This window comes from Nipponia nippon, unplaced genomic scaffold, assembly GCF_047370975.1.
Source record: "Nipponia nippon isolate SJK-2023a ecotype South Korea unplaced genomic scaffold, ASM4737097v1 scaffold_2, whole genome shotgun sequence".
In the NCBI taxonomy this organism is placed as follows: Eukaryota; Metazoa; Chordata; class Aves; order Pelecaniformes; family Threskiornithidae; genus Nipponia; species Nipponia nippon.
Window position 1 is genome coordinate 45222627 of NW_028262336.1, and position 17919 is coordinate 45240545.

At 40.0% G+C, this 17919-nt stretch overlaps 1 protein-coding gene across 1 annotated transcript in view; it reads right to left on the minus strand.

Annotated features, from left to right (window-relative positions):
• PHEX (phosphate regulating endopeptidase X-linked) overlaps positions 1-17919 on the minus strand; it is a 114171-nt gene that overhangs the window by 31614 nt on the left and 64638 nt on the right. Inside the window, exons 13-15 of the mRNA XM_009476238.2 lie at positions 10131-10208; positions 8405-8508; positions 838-896 (exon numbers count right to left, since the gene is read on the minus strand). Coding sequence (XP_009474513.1) covers positions 838-896; positions 8405-8508; positions 10131-10208 — 241 coding nt within the window. The remainder of the gene's footprint in view (positions 1-837; positions 897-8404; positions 8509-10130; positions 10209-17919) is intronic.

The following is a 17919-nucleotide window of genomic DNA, read 5'->3' on the forward strand; positions in this document are numbered from 1 at the left end:
AAGGCTGATTTAACTTGCAAAGCTAATAAGAGTGGAGAGAAATGTCAGGGTAAAGATAACACTGTTGTACACAGAAATACTGATATAGACTTTTAAAGCCAGTTAGAAATTTTCTATGCAAAGCCCCATTAAAGCAAATGGGAATGAACATCCAAATCCATACACATCTTTGAAAAACTCAGCTCTTTTACCTCATGTCCTTCCAAACCAGGATTTATGCTCTTGAAAAACAACCAGTAACTAAAATTAGCATAAGATATGTTGTACTGTACATACAAGATAATTTCATCAAACTATACAGGTAAGAATTTTAGGTTAACTACAGATACCATTCCTTGTCTTTGAAAGTATTGAACAAATATTCTGGACTCCCCTTCTTAGGTTTTCTGGCTTATATCACAGTCTAGTCTAGTCACATTTATTGCTACATGTTTATTAATACTAGAGGACTGAGTTGCTATCACTTAAAGAGTTACTGTATATTTATGGAGGTATGTGTACACGTGTTTTTGCTACAGAAAACAGAAGACAGAAACATCAACCTTTAATAAAAGTGATTTAAAGTAACATTTGCAATGGACAGAGTACACACACAAGCGGTCACTGCAACTCAGCTGACACGGGATAACTCATTAAGCAACAGTAAATCAAATTTGTGGGAGCCCTTGCTTTTCCAGAACTATCCTCTCACTTAAGATGTCTCACAGCTGAATTACCAGGTTTGAGCTTTTGATCTTCCGTCACAAACACACAAACTGTACAGATATTATCTGAAGCTTGATATATACATTTCCCAAACAGGCACTTTATAAGGAGGCTCAGAAGTCAGATACTCACTGATCTGGTTGGTAGATGCACTATAAAAAGCATTTACAGTAGTTGGGCTTGTAAACCACCTGTAGCAAGAGCAAAAGAAATTGGCTGTCAGTACACTTACACATCTTTATGAATAGAATGAGCAAAGATAAAAAGTTAACTCAGTGGAAGGAATCAAAAATGTGAAAGACCTAGGCTACATTGAAGTTTAAGTATTTATCCATTTCAACACATGCTACCTGCACTTTCTAGAACATTGAAATCTATTGTTTAATGGCTTTATTTTAAGTGCAGACAGTCAATGAATGTTCAACAGGAGCGATTGTTAAGCTTCCCGTTACCTAATCTGTTTTATTTCTAAGTGGCCATTGTGCTTGTTAGGTCTGCCATGCTGATGAACTGAAGTTCACCCAACAGAGGCTGAAGCACTGATAGCAGCTGTGAAAACTCTTTTAGGTGTCTTTCAACCATGTGTGGAGAAACTCCCTCTTGAAATTAGAGGAGAGCATTTTGAAATGAGTGAAGTGGCTTTAGACCCTTTGCTGAACAACTACTTGAACAATTAGGATGATGCCAGCAACATGGGCAGGAGCTTTCTGGGAACTTAAATTGAAAATAAACAGCTTCACATTCTGTACCCTACACAATGAACACGGCTATCAGTGTGCTCATAAACAAATGGACCTCTTGCAAGGCAAAACAAATCTAAAAAGGAATATCAACATTTCTTCTCATAGTTAGATCTCTCATATACACTGGAGGGAAACCTAGATTTGAGTAGCAAATGGGATTTATTAATTTCCTTAGCCTAAGCTCATCTATATTGGCAGTGGTTTCACCCATATGAGTGGAAAATCTCAACTGGCTTCAGCAAGATCCAGATCCTCTCAGATGAAACTCTGAGTTCAGTGAGTCCAAGATTTCACTTTATGATTTTATAAGGAAGAACTGAGATAAAAGGAAAGTAATAATGATGATGAGAATTAGTGGTTAATTCATAATAAATTAGAAGCAACTCTAGTAAATGTCCAAACAGTAATATCCTGATGTCTTTCTTTAGCAATGCATTACTCAGAAGTTTTATAAAGCCAAATGAATGCAATGAAATTGCTTTCGAAAATTTCTTTCAAAGAGAATACAAGGGAGCTGCAAAACAAGGTAAGGCAAAGGACGATCTATCAGAACATGGAAAATGTGTGATGTCAGTGACATTCACGTACACAATCTGTGCTTTAAAATAGCACCATCAAATGAATGAGTTATCTACAGATCCCGACAGTTTTTATGGCAACTGATGTCCTCACGTAAACCATGCAACACGGGAGACTTTTAGAATGGCAGCATTCTGTCTTTTATCAACAAATTTATCTGCTTCTCTCACCTTCAAGGCTGAGCAGCTTATTTTACAATGCACCAACTACAAAAACTAACCAATGAAAGCAAAGGGTGATGTCATGTAAATATCTTAACCATCGCATTATAGGCTCTAATTGCCACAGATAACTCTCTATGTTTTGTTTAGTAGGAGATTCTGAAGGGGAGGAGCAGGGGGAGGTTTTTTCCTGGTGTGTTTTCTATTTTCTCTATAATAAAGAGATTAAATGTTAGAGGTAATGTAGTAAGATAATTGAAAATTGAAGAAAGAATGCTTATGGTGAGGGGATAAAGACAAAATTAGGGGCTTAATTAACTACATCTCAATTTCATGTCTGTTTACAGCAGCAGTCAGCTGAACTGTTTTGAAGGATGCAAGCCAGCCATTTGTGCCGTGGGACCTGCTCTCCAGGCTTAGCAGTATCTCTGGAGGACTCTGTCCCTTTTTTGACAAGGAGAGAACCCATCTGAAAGGGACCCATCTGAAACACTCAACACTTGAATTTAGATTTTTCTCTAAGTTTGAAGACACATAGTGTTGTGACTTCCATGTCACCCTGTTGGCTCGTTTTACTTACAACAGCCTTTCTGTTCTCTTGAACAGCAACTTTCAAGCATGAAAAAGGCTTCCAGGACAACAAATCCTCCCTTTTTGCAAATCCTTCTTAGAAGGAGTGTCTTACAGGGCCTCTCATTTCCAGCCACAGGATCAAGGGCCTGAGACAGACAACAAATATTTCAAAACACACTAATGTGTTTTGCTCTTCTCCCCATCCTCTTTGCTGCTGCAGCCCCAGGGGCTTACTGCAGCTAGTTCAAAACAGGAACCACCACAAGCAGTGGTTAAAGAGCTCTTCACTGACAAGCGACACCTCTCTACTGGTACAAGTTTGCACCCGTTTTTATTGGGTGAGGAGCTAACTAGTAATGCACGTACTTGTCACCACAGGAGCACCTCACTCTGCCCAAGAGCAACCGCAAATGCTGTTGCCATTTGGTCCGCAGCTACCAAGGGAGGACATCACACCACTGTTGGCCATGCTTTCATACCTATGAACTCATAGACTTGTAGCTTGTAGACGAGCTGTTAAGACTCATTGCAACATCCCCATCCTGAGACTACTTCTTTCTTCGTGATCTACCACCACAATAACAGAGCCCACCCTGTTTCCTGAGCTTAGTATGAGCCAAAGACTGATAGCAGCCTTGATTTTCTCACTGTAAAACTGAATTAAGTTCTTTCCAAGTCACTCTTTCATAATGATGCCTCAAGAATGACCCCATATGATGTTTGTATGTTTTTAAGTAGCTAAGAAGATAAGACTTAGCAGCTGTACCAAGGAGTCAGGAAGAACACGAGTTCTCTAGTGACAAGCAGAGTATACTGCTGAATTTCATATTTGACATTTAGATACTCAGCAAGGAGTATATTTACACTCCAGTATTTTGTTGTACCATTATAAGCCACTCTCAAAAAGATTTAGGAAGCACAAAAGAGCAGAAATAACCAAGATTGCTTGCATTCAGACTAGCAGAACAACTTCACCTCTCATCTGTCATCCTCTTTCAGTGAGCTCCTTGAAATGACTGAACCTTCAGTGACAGACCTTAACTAATAACACATCAAATTACTATATGAAGGTCTGTAATAAAGAGCTATCACTGTTAAATTTTAAGGTGAAGCAAATTCAGAAATAGCTCTCTCATTCCTGTTTGAAGTCAGATTGCCTGGGCTTTTGCTCTAGGTCTGCTTGCAATTTCAGTGCATTTGATCTATTAGCAGAAAAACAGAAAAAAAAGACAGGCATAACAAACTTTAAGCTCTTATTAATTACAAACTAAATTAAAAAAATCTAGAATTGTTTACACTGTTTCCATTTGCTATTAGCATGTGAAAAAAGGACAGCTTTGTATGATGTCCTGTAACATTACCTATCAACTACTGCAGCAGTCAAAACCTAATGCTTCAGACTTGACACTTGTAAGTTTGAGATTTCTCTTGTAGAAATAAAATCTGAAACCTGCACTGAGATAGCAAGTGGGGCAAATATTCTCTTAGGTTCATGTTTCTTTAGGCTACAATTTTTTCCGTGATATCTTCCTTTCTGAGTTAAGAGTATAGTGTGCTACATTGCCAGTCATGAAGAGAGGTGACTGAGAATATTTACAATACAGGGAAAAGCTTATTAATTTATTTAATTCTCTGTAAAGCACAAACCGAATTTGCAATTTGTTGTCTCAACTTTTTGAGTCAGAAGAAATCACTCAGGTGGAGCAGAATTTGGTGTTCAACCGCCCAAGTAAGTAAGAATTTAAAAAAAAAAAAAATCATATAAGTAAAGAAAATGAACTTGTGAATGTATAATGCACTTAAGCTGGTTAGAAGTGAAAGGCCATACAAAGTTGCTAATGAAATTGGAATCTGGAAAATCTCTTCCCAAGAAAGGACTATAAAGAAAAATTTCTAAAGGGGAGGCAATGTTCAAGGTGACTTTCACAAGTGTATTTCCTCTTCTCATTTTTAGCCTGTTTTATACATTTTCCCGTGTAGAAACAGAGGATTAGCCTCCCAGGCCAGGCTGCCATCTGTCTTCCCTGGGGCTGGGCAAGAAACTGGGACAGTAAGGCTGGGCCCAGCCGCCAGTGCCACATCACTGCTTAAAATGAGGTTCAAAGACCAGGAAAAGGCTCCAGGAGGCTCCTTTCCAGCCTCTCCTCTCCAGGGCAGGTCCACCCACAGGATTTCTGAGCTCTCCAGCAGCACCTCTCCAACAGACAACAGCCTGTCCAGTGTCTTCCATGGCTGCTTTTGCCTTTTTGCAGAAGGAGCTTTTGCACTGTCCTCAATGGCATCCAACCCAGCACCTCTCAGAGCTGTCCTCCCCTGCGGCAAACCAAGAGCCAGGGCTTACAAACAATAGTATGTGGTCAAGAAACTGGAATAGGTCCTGGAGGAGACCCAGGAATATTCTCATAGTACACTTCCTCTGTGTCCTCTTATAGGGCTGCTAGGTGCCTACACTCCAGCACTGAAAGTTGAGAGAAAAGTGAAGAAAGATTTAGCCAGGTCTAAAAATCTTAGAGGAGATATCCTGGCTTCAGAGGAGAAAGATTAATAATAATGAAGTGGTATGCCCAAGAAGTCCTCTGATCCCCTGCTATTTGCAAGTATGATATCAGTGTTAAGACTAGAGTCGATCACTGTTCAAAAGGTGTGGGTGTGTGTTTATACATACATACACATATACACACACATGTGTATGTACATATGTATGCATGAATGCATATGGCTCCATGGATGGATAAGCAAACACCACTAAAACCCTGTTTCTCCTTTATCTTTCCCTTCCACATGGCCATCACTTCCCCACACCCTGCCTTTCACCTCCCTCTGCTGTAGTCATGTCTCACCTGGATTATTATAATTGTCTTCATGCCCGGTCCCCTTCCTCCCACACTCCCCTCTTTCAGCCTCGCCTCCTCCATTCAGCCCTCTCGATCCAACCTGTGCTATTTTGTGCATCATATTCCTCAGATTCTGCCACAAATCCCTTTTGTACGTCTCTCTCCTGATGCCTGAGCACTTTTTCTCTTGTTTGATAGAGCCAGCTGTGAAGACGACAGCCATCTCCCCAGCCAGCTGTTAGGATCACAGCTGGCATCCAAAGCAGGTATTGAGGACAGCAAGCTGCACCTTCTGCAGCTGCGGTGGCCACAGGGGAGCCTGGCACCAGGACCAGCAGAGCAGGCGGCTCCGGCGCCCTGATGCCTTGTGACAGCTTCTTGGCACCAGCTGGGCCGGGTATGTCCCCCATCCATGCCCTGAGCAGTGCCTCGCCTGACTTCCTCCATGCTCCTTTTCCTTGTGAGGCAGATAACTGCTAGGGAGGAATGGAGCAGAACAGAGAACAAAGAATTTTGATAATTACTCCTGCTTTGGGGGATTTTTTTCCTGGTTTTAGATTATGGAACTGTTTCCACTTTGATATCCACATTCCCCCTTGCTTTATCAAACTCCTTTGTCTTGTACATCCCAGCTTCTCTGTCTGTCCCCTGATGGTGTTTCCCTGGTGCCTTGAGTGAACCATCATTTTGGTTTTCCATTCAGTTGACTATATTGAGGAAAGTGAGTCCAGTTTGAAATAACATTGCTGAGAAATCTAGACTGTCTGCTAAATGAATACAGTGTTTTACACCTTTTGGGGTTAGTATTACTTTACTAGGTAGTAACTTATTTCCTTAACCATTCATTTTCTCATTTATCAGTCCACAACTTGGACCGTCTTATAATATCTATCTCTAAACATAAATATTATGCTAAAAGCTACTGAACTAGGAAAAAGAAGAAATGAAGCAAACAGAAACAAAACCCCAAGAGTAATTCTCTATTAACACAATGCCAAGCTTCAGTGTAGTCCAAGTTCTATGAAATATAAAAGCTTAAAAAAGCAAAAACAGAAAAAGAAAAGAAAGAAAAAAAGAGAAGTAAAAGCATCAGAAAGCACTAGAGTCCAATAGTTGAAAATGTGGCAAGTGCTGATTTTTTAAGGCCATATTTGACATGCGTCAGACTGGTGGGTGGGAGTTACTGATTTATGATAATAAATTTAAAAAAAACTAGTGGAGGTGCCAATGACTCTCTGCATCTTGGTACCCTTCAGCAGACACAGGAAAAGTGGACAGTGTGACACCACTTTTGGATCCCTTTTCTATCGCTGAGCAGGTGCAAAGGCAGAATAATCTCACAGCAGGAATAATTACGACTGAGGGCTCAGGTGGGGGTTACCCCCAGCCCCACAGAAGGCAGAGCATATAGCTGTGCTGACAAAGGAAAGAGACTGGAAATAAAACTGGGATCCCCCAGGCCAGAACGTGCCCAGTGGTATGACAAGAAAAGCAAGACAAAGGTGATGAGGGGGCTGCTGTTAAGTAGTCCTGGAAATAAGATGATAAAGACAAGCATGAGAAAGTGTTCAATCTTGAAGTGGGCAATCAGGTAAAACCTTCATTTTTTAAGGATATCCATGCGACAGTTCTCAGATTACAGCCCTTGGGGTGTACAGTCAGGGACTATCTGCCAATTAATTTCCTTACAGGGTAGATTTCCCATCATGCCAAGAATCTGCATGGTCTGCATTAGTGCTGCCCAAATACTGTTCATGAGGAGGAGGCTGCTGATCACCATTGCTATAGAGAGGCAAGTGTTACTTCACTGCTCTCATGGAAACTTAGTCTGAAGAGAATATACTATCATGATCTAGCCCTGGCATCCAGGGCTGCAGAAAAGCCTGTAAAATCGTCCCCTGGGATTAATCATTGCAATGTCAGAGAAAGGTGTGACGAGAAGGTAAAATTCACAATTAAAATTAAGCTAAACAACTCCTCAAAAATATGGGACCGAATTACAACACTCTAACCAGGAATAGCCTGTGCCTGTCCTGCTGACATCCTCTACCTGCCTCATGGACAACAGACAGACAGCCCTGGAACAAGGTATGGTTCAGTTTGAGTAGGAATTTCTGGAGCCCTAAGGAAATACCACCACAGGAGCTAAGCAGCAGCACCGATTTCAAAGTCTCTGTGTAGAAGGAGTCATTTTTACGTGGCATGATTAGACTAATTAAGTTCTGTTTAGGTTTTAATTTGCATTTTAAGGATTTGATTGATTACCCACCAGTAAGAAGAGAGACTGATTCTGTCATGTGTTTTATGACAGTATGTGACACAATCTGCACTCTCTTGTTTACAAATAAATAAAAATAACATATGTAAATTAAATTATGTTCTATTCCATATCATTGCTATCAACAGCAGGTAACTAACAATGTTGATTGCTATTACTAATATTAACATTATCTCTTACTGATGGCTCCATTCTTAGAAAATTTATTTCATAAATCCCTGCTGTACCATTCCAAATTCTAACTGTGACCAAGAGACATAATCCATTTTTAATTGAGGTAAAATTACCCCTTTTTTCATTAAATTAAGTTTAAGCTGCAAGCATGACCACTGTGCATCAGAACAGGCATACCTAGAACTTAAAAAAAAAAATATCCACAGCAGTTTCTGAATAACTGGGAGGTTTGCCCATAGGCTTTTTGTGTCATAATATGTTGCTTTGTATATAATTCTATTAAAACACAAATTGTATAAAATAAATAACATAAAATACTGCTAGAAGGTTATGTAAATTTGCCTTTTGTCTACTCACTCTGTTTTTGGAACTTCTTTTCTAAGCCAGTAGAAATCAGACTGGGCTGCATATTTGCGAGTTTGCAACACATTGCCAAAATAGTCACTTTCTGTAAACTTCAGCTGTGTAGATAAAGCACAGACATTTTTAAAGCATGTCCAAGGAAACAAAAGCTGACATAAAACAATCAGAACTTTTATTTTAAACAAGATAACCACCTAATTTTTTAGCCATTATCAAAGCAAGTAAAATTTTCACACTTGGTAGGAAGAATAAATATTTTGTAAGCTTACTTAAAAAAAAGTGGCTGAACGGATCTACACTAGGGACTGGAACATCAGAAAAGCTTTTCCCTATGCAGAGAACAGCTGAGGAAATTAGAAGTACCCAACGATAAATTGCAGACTGCATGTTTCTGAGGTTATTATCCAGGCAGCTTCTTTTCCATAAGGAAGTAAGTCTACTTTTTAAAAGTGAATTTTAAAGTCACTTTCAAAAATGTAACGAAGTCCCTTTTTTCAGTTCATTTTGCATTTTATGACAAATACTTTGTACTCTGTGCCCTCTGATGGTTCTGCCACTACTTTCTTACTGTTTCTTGCATTAAATGCTTACAGACACAGGGCTCCGTGCTTCTATAAGCCTCCAAATCTCATAGCAACCCCCCCGCCCCCGCACACACACACACAACTAACCATGCAAGAAAAAGGGATGTTAATATTTTATAAATCCAGCTGATATCCCTGTCACCAGTTTCAAGCAATCCTACGACTCATGAGGAAGTTATACTTCAGATTTAAACTATGGCTTCACAACCATGATTAACGAGTGTTTTTCACTAGACATTACCACTTATCTGGGCAAATAATTCCATACATTGAGTGGTAATTTGGTCACATCCTCCATCTCATTGCACTGCCTTCACAGCACCATCTCACCCTAATTTTTCCAGGAACACGGACGAGGCTTGTAGAGTTGGTTCTTCAAAGTTTTCTCAATAAATTATGCCTCTGTTTAGTGCTCTTTCATGTTCTCTGGCAAAGATGACTATGACTCTTGTATTTTACCAGTTCAGGATTGAATTTGTGAATCTATTTTGCCTGTGACTTTCAGTAACACAATTCATCACATGCATGCCACAGTTACCCCTTTGGAAAGAGGTAAAATATATTATCTTCATCATCTGCCTTCCTGCCTTAGGCTGCACAGATACTGGGTCAGGAAGGAGTCCCCCCCACAGTATGGTAGGTATATACGTTGGTTAGGACCTCTAGGCATGATCATAATCGATGAGCATAAATAAATTCATAGCCTGGAGAGATGGGGAGAGCTTATATAGGGGACCATGAATTGTGATATTCTGAGGAAAAATGCATTAGTAGTTTTGAAGACTGTTACTTTGAGGAGGAATGGGTTTTTTTGTTTTGTTTTATTTTTATAACTAAATGCAAAATTTATGCCAGTATATATTTAATCTATAAAATGCTTAATAGCAGGAAGGTTCTTTGTACCCAGGAGCATTTTACTTCCAGCAGGCTTCATGGTCATCTAACTTAGACACACCTGCATTGACAATGTAGACACGAGAGCTAGCATACTTAATTCAACATCTAAAAATAACAAGGCAAGCAGAACTCCAGATGCGTGCCAAACAAAAGAAGAGCTTTGATTTTTGACAGCAGCGAAACAGAGCAAAGAATGGCTGCAATATGTAAAAGAAGAAAGCTGCGAGTCTGACGCTTACCGTTTTGATGTCTTCATTAATATATGTGTCATTCTTTATAAACTGAGGGTAACCCACTTTTGCCATAACAGCTTTTGCCTTTGAAAAAGAAAAAAAGAAAAAAAAATGTTGGCAGATATAACCATTTTTCAGCATATGTTTTTTTTTCCCCATTCTATTTCCAATTTGTATTATTATGCCTCCCTGGAGGCATCCTAATTTAACTTCAAACCAACTTGCCTACAAGGTAAACTTTGTGCCGCAGATGAGCTTCGCATCACAACGTGGAGGGACCAGGTTCTGTTGTCAGATTATCACAGTGGGTCTGTTGTGGCCTGCAGAGCTCTGCAGACTTACGGCAATGTGTTTGAGTGCAAAATCTTAACAGCTGATTTTCCCTAATCAGATGGTCAAATATCTGTTTTTACAGCATTTTCCAAAAGACGACAGGAAATGACCCGTTTCACTATAGGACAGTAACTGGTACACATCCAACTGTTAAAGTAGATTTGATACACAGATACAGATGAACATGGGTCCCAGCAAGTGCAGACTGGTGTATTTCCACTCAGGGTCACTTCCATTTACACCTGAGGATGGGTGCACACTTTTCTGAAGGACACTGTACTTTCCTAAACCACATGGCTAATCTTTGTTTCATTCTCCACTTCCATCCCTCTACTTTGCAGTCTTTGCCCCTCCCCTAATGTCAATAAAGGTGTTAAAACAAGACAGCTGACTTTTCATTAACTTTGGGGTTTTTTTCCTCTTTCAGTCATGACTTGGTCCCAGTGTTTATGCATAATCTGTGTAAACACTAGTGTGAAGTGACAGCAGCTGTAGATGATGAGTATTCCCACTTTGTAAGTCATGGCGTAAGCACATACACAGCCTTACTAATGTCCTCACAAGAACACCAGCAGGCCACCCAGAATCTCTGTGGAAACAAAGTGTTTCCAGAAGAAAAGCAGAAGGTTACAAAAGGATAAGGCAACATACTAAGAAGTATGACCAGTCCATAGAATAAATTAAAGCCACGATGGACTAGGGTAGAACAAAGCTTTCACTCTGTATGTTTTCGGGATGTTGAAAGTAATTTCTCCTTAAGTCTTTGGAATGCCCCCCACTCCTCAAAAAAAGCTCTTCTGGATAGTTGTTCTTCAAACTCAAATGTCTAAACCCAAATGAATATTGCAAGATATGAAATGTAATAAATGGATTGGCCTTTAAGCACTGGCAGTCATACCAACCCTGCATTCTGCTCTCTGCAAGCAGAGCTCAGACCTCTCTGGGGGCCTACCAAGTTCTACCCCCTTGCTGCACGGGGTGGCTGTTCGGGGAAGATTCCCCTTCCTCCACAATTAAATCCTTGCCCCCTTCTTCCCCTCCACAGTGTCTCAATACAGCAGGGCCTCCTATAACAGCAAGAATTAGAAACGTCTGTTCCATGACTATAAGAAAGAAGCTGATGGAGGACTGCCTCCGTTTAACCAAAATTATTTTGTCTTCTCTTTTATTTTTCAAGAAGAAAGGCCTCTCTGCTTCTTCAAACTCCTTCAATTTCTCAATCTCATTTCCAACCCAAAGTCATAATCCTCCATTTGTGACATCACAATTAATTGCGGTTGAGATAATTAAGATGTCACAAACAGAAGATTACAACTTCAGGTAGGAAATTAGCAGCAGGAGCAGATGAACTCTTAAGCAAGAAAGATCCCATTGTCATGCAAATATCCCTAGTGATAAAAAAAAACAATGGAAGACAAATGCTGAACAGGAAATGCAAAATGAGCCAAATTAACTCTCAACAGAATGTTTTCTCATTTTTCCAGAAGGTAGAGCTGCCTTTCAAGATATTTTAAATGCCTGGGGGAGATAAAAAGCAGGAGGTGGTGGGAGCACAATTCATTTGCAAGTTTGTATATCATCAAAAGGGTGTATTTTTTTTCCTAGTGGTTTTGTCAGGTCCAGCTGACTGAACTTTGCAAGGAACTGTAAAATTTCCATTTTCCATTTCAAATGTTTTAATCCTAGTTGTCAAACTAGTCTTGAGAAAGCAAAATACAAAACTCAACAGTTTTAGTTTTTACTAAGTCAGCTGCTTAAGCAAGTTCAGTGAATCTTGAATGTTCTGCATGTGTTCCAGAGTACCCATCTGAATCATTTACAGTAGCCTCTGTGTTGAATCTACTTAATTGAGCCCCTTCGCATTTTGATTAAACAGATTTAATTTAAAACCTAACTTATATCATGAAGAGTAAACCCTTTAGAAACAATTCATAGTGCAACTTGCAAAAAATCAACAGTGGCTTTTAAAGAAAAAGTAAGGATTAACTGTGTCAGTACACTGTCATTTCACCAACGATTTAGCCAGTACCATGCTGATCAAAAATTTTTAATCATGTTTTGGTACATAAAAAAACAGTTTTGTATTTGAGCTATATTATATCCTTTAAAAACACTCAATTTCTAGACTGCCTTCCAAATAAAAACAAATAAATTCACGCCTCGCTGGCTGTAAATGCAGAGGACTATGAAGCCAGGCTAGATCTGGCAGTGCTTCTTTGCTGAAAGAAGCAGAGATGGGCCCTGCCCTCAAAACCATGGTGCTAGTTGTCTGGTTGTGACCACAATATATCTATCTCCACTTCACCCCATGACATTTTGGGATCTTTGTGAAATATGGAATCATAAAATCATAGAATAGTTTGGGTTGGAAGGGACCTTTAAAGGTCAGCTAGTCCATCCTCCCTGCAACGAGGAGGGACATCATCAACTAGATCAGGTTGCTCAGAGCCCCATCCAACCTGACCTTGAATGTTTTCAGGTATGGGACATCTACCACCTCTCTGGGTAACCTGTTCAGTGTTTCACCACCTCATTGAAACATGTATCTGCCACATCCATCTTGGTATCTTCCACAGCAGCCCACTAAGAGCAGCTGCTTGGAACTGCCAGGTTTTGACCCTTTTAGACCCCATTCCTTAACCAAACATCTCCAAGGATGAGGATGATTCCTCCAGGCTCCTTAATAGCAGGTCTGACATAAGTTGACCTAAATATCATATATAATCTTATAATATCATAGATAATCATATAATTAATATTTAACATTTATTTTATATTTTTGTGACACTTAAATCCTTTCGTCTTGTCATGGCCCTGCTGCATTAGAAAAGGAAGGTGGGAAGAGTTCTCCCAACCAGACTACCTCAAAACAGCTGGCCTCACTTGTCAAGTCACACATACTCTTGCTTTTTGTCTGTGTGTTGTGAGCTTAAGATTTCCATGTATGAGGAAAATATGGTCAGGTACGACTGAGATATTTTGTTATAAAGCCTATATAAAACCCTAGTAAATAACAGAGTTTGTCTCAAAGAGTTTTTTGAAAGTAAACTCAAAAGGTAATGCCGCTCCTAGTACTTTGATGTTTTATCAATGGCTAAAGCTGTCTCTATTTTGTAAGATATATAAACATATATGTAAAGGAAAAATTGTTATTTTATTGCATTTGTTACTTAGAAGTTTGTGCCACAATATGTGTTTTAGACATCTGAGCAAGACACACAGACAGCTATATACTCTGTAATGACTCAACTCTAAGGTAGACCTTACTAGCACTGTGTAGACCTTAGTACCACTGTAATTTCAATGCCTTCTTAAATTTTCCACCACTCATACAGGATAACAGATTCAGAAAAGTACACACATTGTTACTACACCACCAAGTTAATTTGTTATTAGAAAACATAGGTACATGCTTGAACACCATTACAAAGCTTCTGGACCATCTAAAATCACGAATGAACAACATCTTTTTGGAGCCTTTTGGAGAACATCTAGAGCAAGAGCTGATGGAAAGCAAACTGGTACAAGGTTGTCACGTGCAATCCATGTCTCGCTATACAGCTTCTCCCAGAAAAGGAATGTGTCTCAAATTTGTCCTAATGGTATGTGTTATGCGGCCAAAAATTGAGAGGTGTGCCATGCTCCTCTGAGATCCTACTGAGCTAGTGGCCTAGGGCCACCTTATCTCCACCATGTAACACATGCTGGTATGGGAGGAACAGAGGAATAAGCTTGCTTGATCTGAAGGACAAAGTGCATCTCTCTTTTTGAAGGGCTGCCTCCAACATCCTGACTCCAGCCTGGGATGAGGTCCAGGCCCATAGAGCCCATGCAGGCACTTTAAGGCAGGAGGCGTGGGTGGCAGGCCAGAAGGCTGTGGCACACCAATAAGTTGGCTGATGCCAACAGTGAAGGACACGTGGCACCTGGTGGAGGGGACTGTTTCTATAGCCAAAGCAAAACCCATGAGAGAACATAGGAAGCCCTCTGAAGTCCTTGGGAATCCTTTCAGCTGGGATTCCTCCCAGGGCCTTTGCATCAGGTCCAAGCCTGTTCAGCTGAGCCCAGCTGTCCTGATTTCAGCTGGGATAGTTAATTTTTTTCCTAGTAGCTGGCATAGTGTTGTGTTTTGGATTTAGGATGAGAATAATGTTGACAGCACACTGATGTTTTAGTTGTTGCTGAGCAGTGCTTACACTAAGTCAAGGACTTTTCAGCTTCTCATACTGCCCTGCCAGCGAGGAGGCTGCAGGTGCACAAGAAGCTGGGAGGGGACACAACCAGGACAGCTGACCCAAACTGGCCAAAGGGCTATTCCATACCACATGACGCCATGCTGAACAAAAACCTGGGGGGATTTGGCCGGCGGGGCACGGCTGCTGCTCAGGAACTGGCTGGGCATCGGTCAGCGGGTGGTGAGCAATTGCATTGTACATCACTTGTTTTGTGTATTATTTTATCATTATTATTATTTTCCCTTCCTTTTCTGTCCTATTAAATTGTCTTTATCTCAACCCACGAGTTTTACCTTTTTTCCAATTCTCTCTGCCATCCCACTGGGGGCGAGTGAGTGAACGGCTGTGTGGTGTTTAGCTGCCTGCCAGGTTAAACCACGACACCAGCACACAGCCCAATTTATTTACGCAACAGACAAGTTAGAAAGCAATGTATTAAGAGCTGGTTTCTAAATTTGCATGTTAGAAGTCTCTTGCTTCTTTGACTATCTTTTCTGTTCACTTGAGTAATATTTAACGGCAGTTCAAAGACTCCTTATTCATACAGCACAAGAAAGTGGAAAACTCTTCTACGACTGGCTTGCTCTTTGATAATGAAGCCAGTATTTTCCCCTTGATAAGATTAAAATTATGTTTTAATCCAGCTTTCCAGGAGGCCTGCACACACATATGGGGAAAGCAAATGAAATGTGACAAATGTACAGGAAACAACCATGTGGCAGTTGCACATGAATCCGCCATAAATGCAACATGCACAACTTTTTATGGTTTAAAGGCTCATTTAATTCCTATCTCCAATTTGCATATTGAATAACTACGTGTACAGGAAAAAAAAAGGGCTAACAGGGTATTTCCCCCAGCTATTGTTAAGCACACAGCCTGCCTTAGGCTGTCAGGTAAATTAAGAAAACCCATCTCCACAGGCTACCAGTCCTGCCATTGAAAGCGAGAGGCACTTGCAGGGGGTGATGCAGAGCAGCAGCATGCTTTAGAGTAAGACGCAATAACTGTTTTCTGTCCCAGCAGCCAGAGAGCAGGCTCCGAGGCAGACGACCAGGAGTGGGACTACTCCCTCTGCCTCTGATTATGCAAGGAAGTTTCCCCACTGACTTCAACACAGTCAGGATTTTATCATCAGTGTGTCTTTCTGTCATGATGAGAGCATTGCAAGTCAGTTTACTACAGAGACAGAATAATAAACAACCTTTCACTCTTGACTTAACAACTTGCCAACGTGGGACTGCACACGTGTTTCAATACTACAAAGCATCCCAGTTTCCAGTCTAGTCAAATTCTTGCTTGCCAACCAAACTTGGCATGTGAGCCTTCCGAGAAGCTTTTTTTGCCCATTACAGTATGATTTGGATATTTTGCAATACTAGCAACACCAAGTACTGACTTATTGTACTTACTGTAAAAAATCCAAACCAAACATAACATATATCTCACCCCTGACCAAGTTTTATGAGTCTGACACAGACCTTCTGTATATAACTTGACTCACAATAACTTTGTGAAGATCATTTTCAAGCTTCTAAAAATATAAAAAAATTAATACAATTACAGTTCACTGAAAAATTAGCATGAAATACATTCTGAAAGCTAAAATCATTCACGGCAAAGTAATGTTCCATTTAATTACAAAGATTAATTCAGCCTTTATGTACATGCCTGGTCTTTTCATTTTTCATTGAAAACAGATGATTCAAAAGCCATCTGGTAAAATTGCTGCATAAATATCGCTGCATCTATTTAGGTTTTATGTATAGAAAAACTAGGAAAATAGAGTGATGGATCTTGGTAAAACACAGAGAAGTTCCATCACAGTCCTACAGATATCAGTAGGAAGTGACACACTGACCTGAGTGGGAGATGGACTGAGCCCACCTTAATGGTGTATTTTATTTCCTATGCAGGGGCCACATGAAATGTCAGGGATTTGCACATCATCAACTGCAATCAAAAGTGCAGTGGCCACTCAAACACGAACGATTGGCCTGAAATGATAATTTTTAAGAGTACTTGATCTGGAGTGAACTGGTTGTCATCCATATTCCAGAATATAGCTAATCATCCAACTATCTGTTTTTAAACTTTGGCTTTAACTTTCCTTTTATATTTGCATATCACAACAATACAAACTGTATAGACTTTTCAAGATTTTTTAGAGCTACTGTTTCATTTAATAATACTTCACATACCACCACCTCACACTGCACCATAACCCTCCCCTCCATATTTCAATAATTGTTTTGAATGTTCTACATTAATCAATTCTGAAGATGGAAAATACAGCTATTGATCCAGTCTTGTAATACCTTGAAAAAAAAAAAATAAAAAAAAAAAAAATCAAGTGACTTATGTGAATAATCACACCCATGAAGTACACATAAAATTGTTTTCAGTTAAATACACACTGTGGTTTCAAAAGTAGCTGAGTCCATTTAACAGGTTTGTGCTGCCAAATTAAAAAAAAAAAAAAGTCCTAGTCCTGGCTCTTCTCCCTTGCTCCTCCCATCTCTGTCCATACTTCTGCCCATGGTGCCTGCACCCACAGCCTCCATGAGCTGCCTCAGCTCCTTGCCACATCTTTCTGGGAAATTGCTTAGCTCACTAACATAGCAGAAATCTATCCAAGTTTTTCCCCAGCTAATTTTCTGCCAGATCAGTGAGCTGAATCACTCACTACACAGAGAGATCCAGCGAGTGCTGGAACTAGCACATGACAAGTGCTAGGAACACAATGTGGGAAAGTGGAAAAGGAACAGCAAAGGGAGTATGTGTTACATTAGTTTACCCCTTCCTCTGCATCATCTTTTGAAACCAAAGCTTTACTCAAGGAAAACGTCCTGACAAGAAAATATTTCTTAGTACACTTATAAAGGGACCATACCATACATTACCTTCCTAGGAAAAGGAGGGGAAAATGGACAAAGAATTTTCTAAGCAAACTGTTAGTTGAGATTATATATTCAGTCTTAATATCCACTAGCTATCAAGATAACATTGTTATTACTAACCATAAAGTTGCAAGCACCTAAAGGTTTAGTAGGACTGCCATGCACAGGAGAGAGTCGGAAAAAGCAACAACATACGTTAGTGCCACTCTTTCCTGTCCTAAATCCATTTTGCTTCTGGCTCTCTGGAAGACAAAGATTCAATCATCGGTTCAGGCACTGCGATGGTAATTTCACTGCAATTAATTTTTCAGTTTAAACTAATCCTGC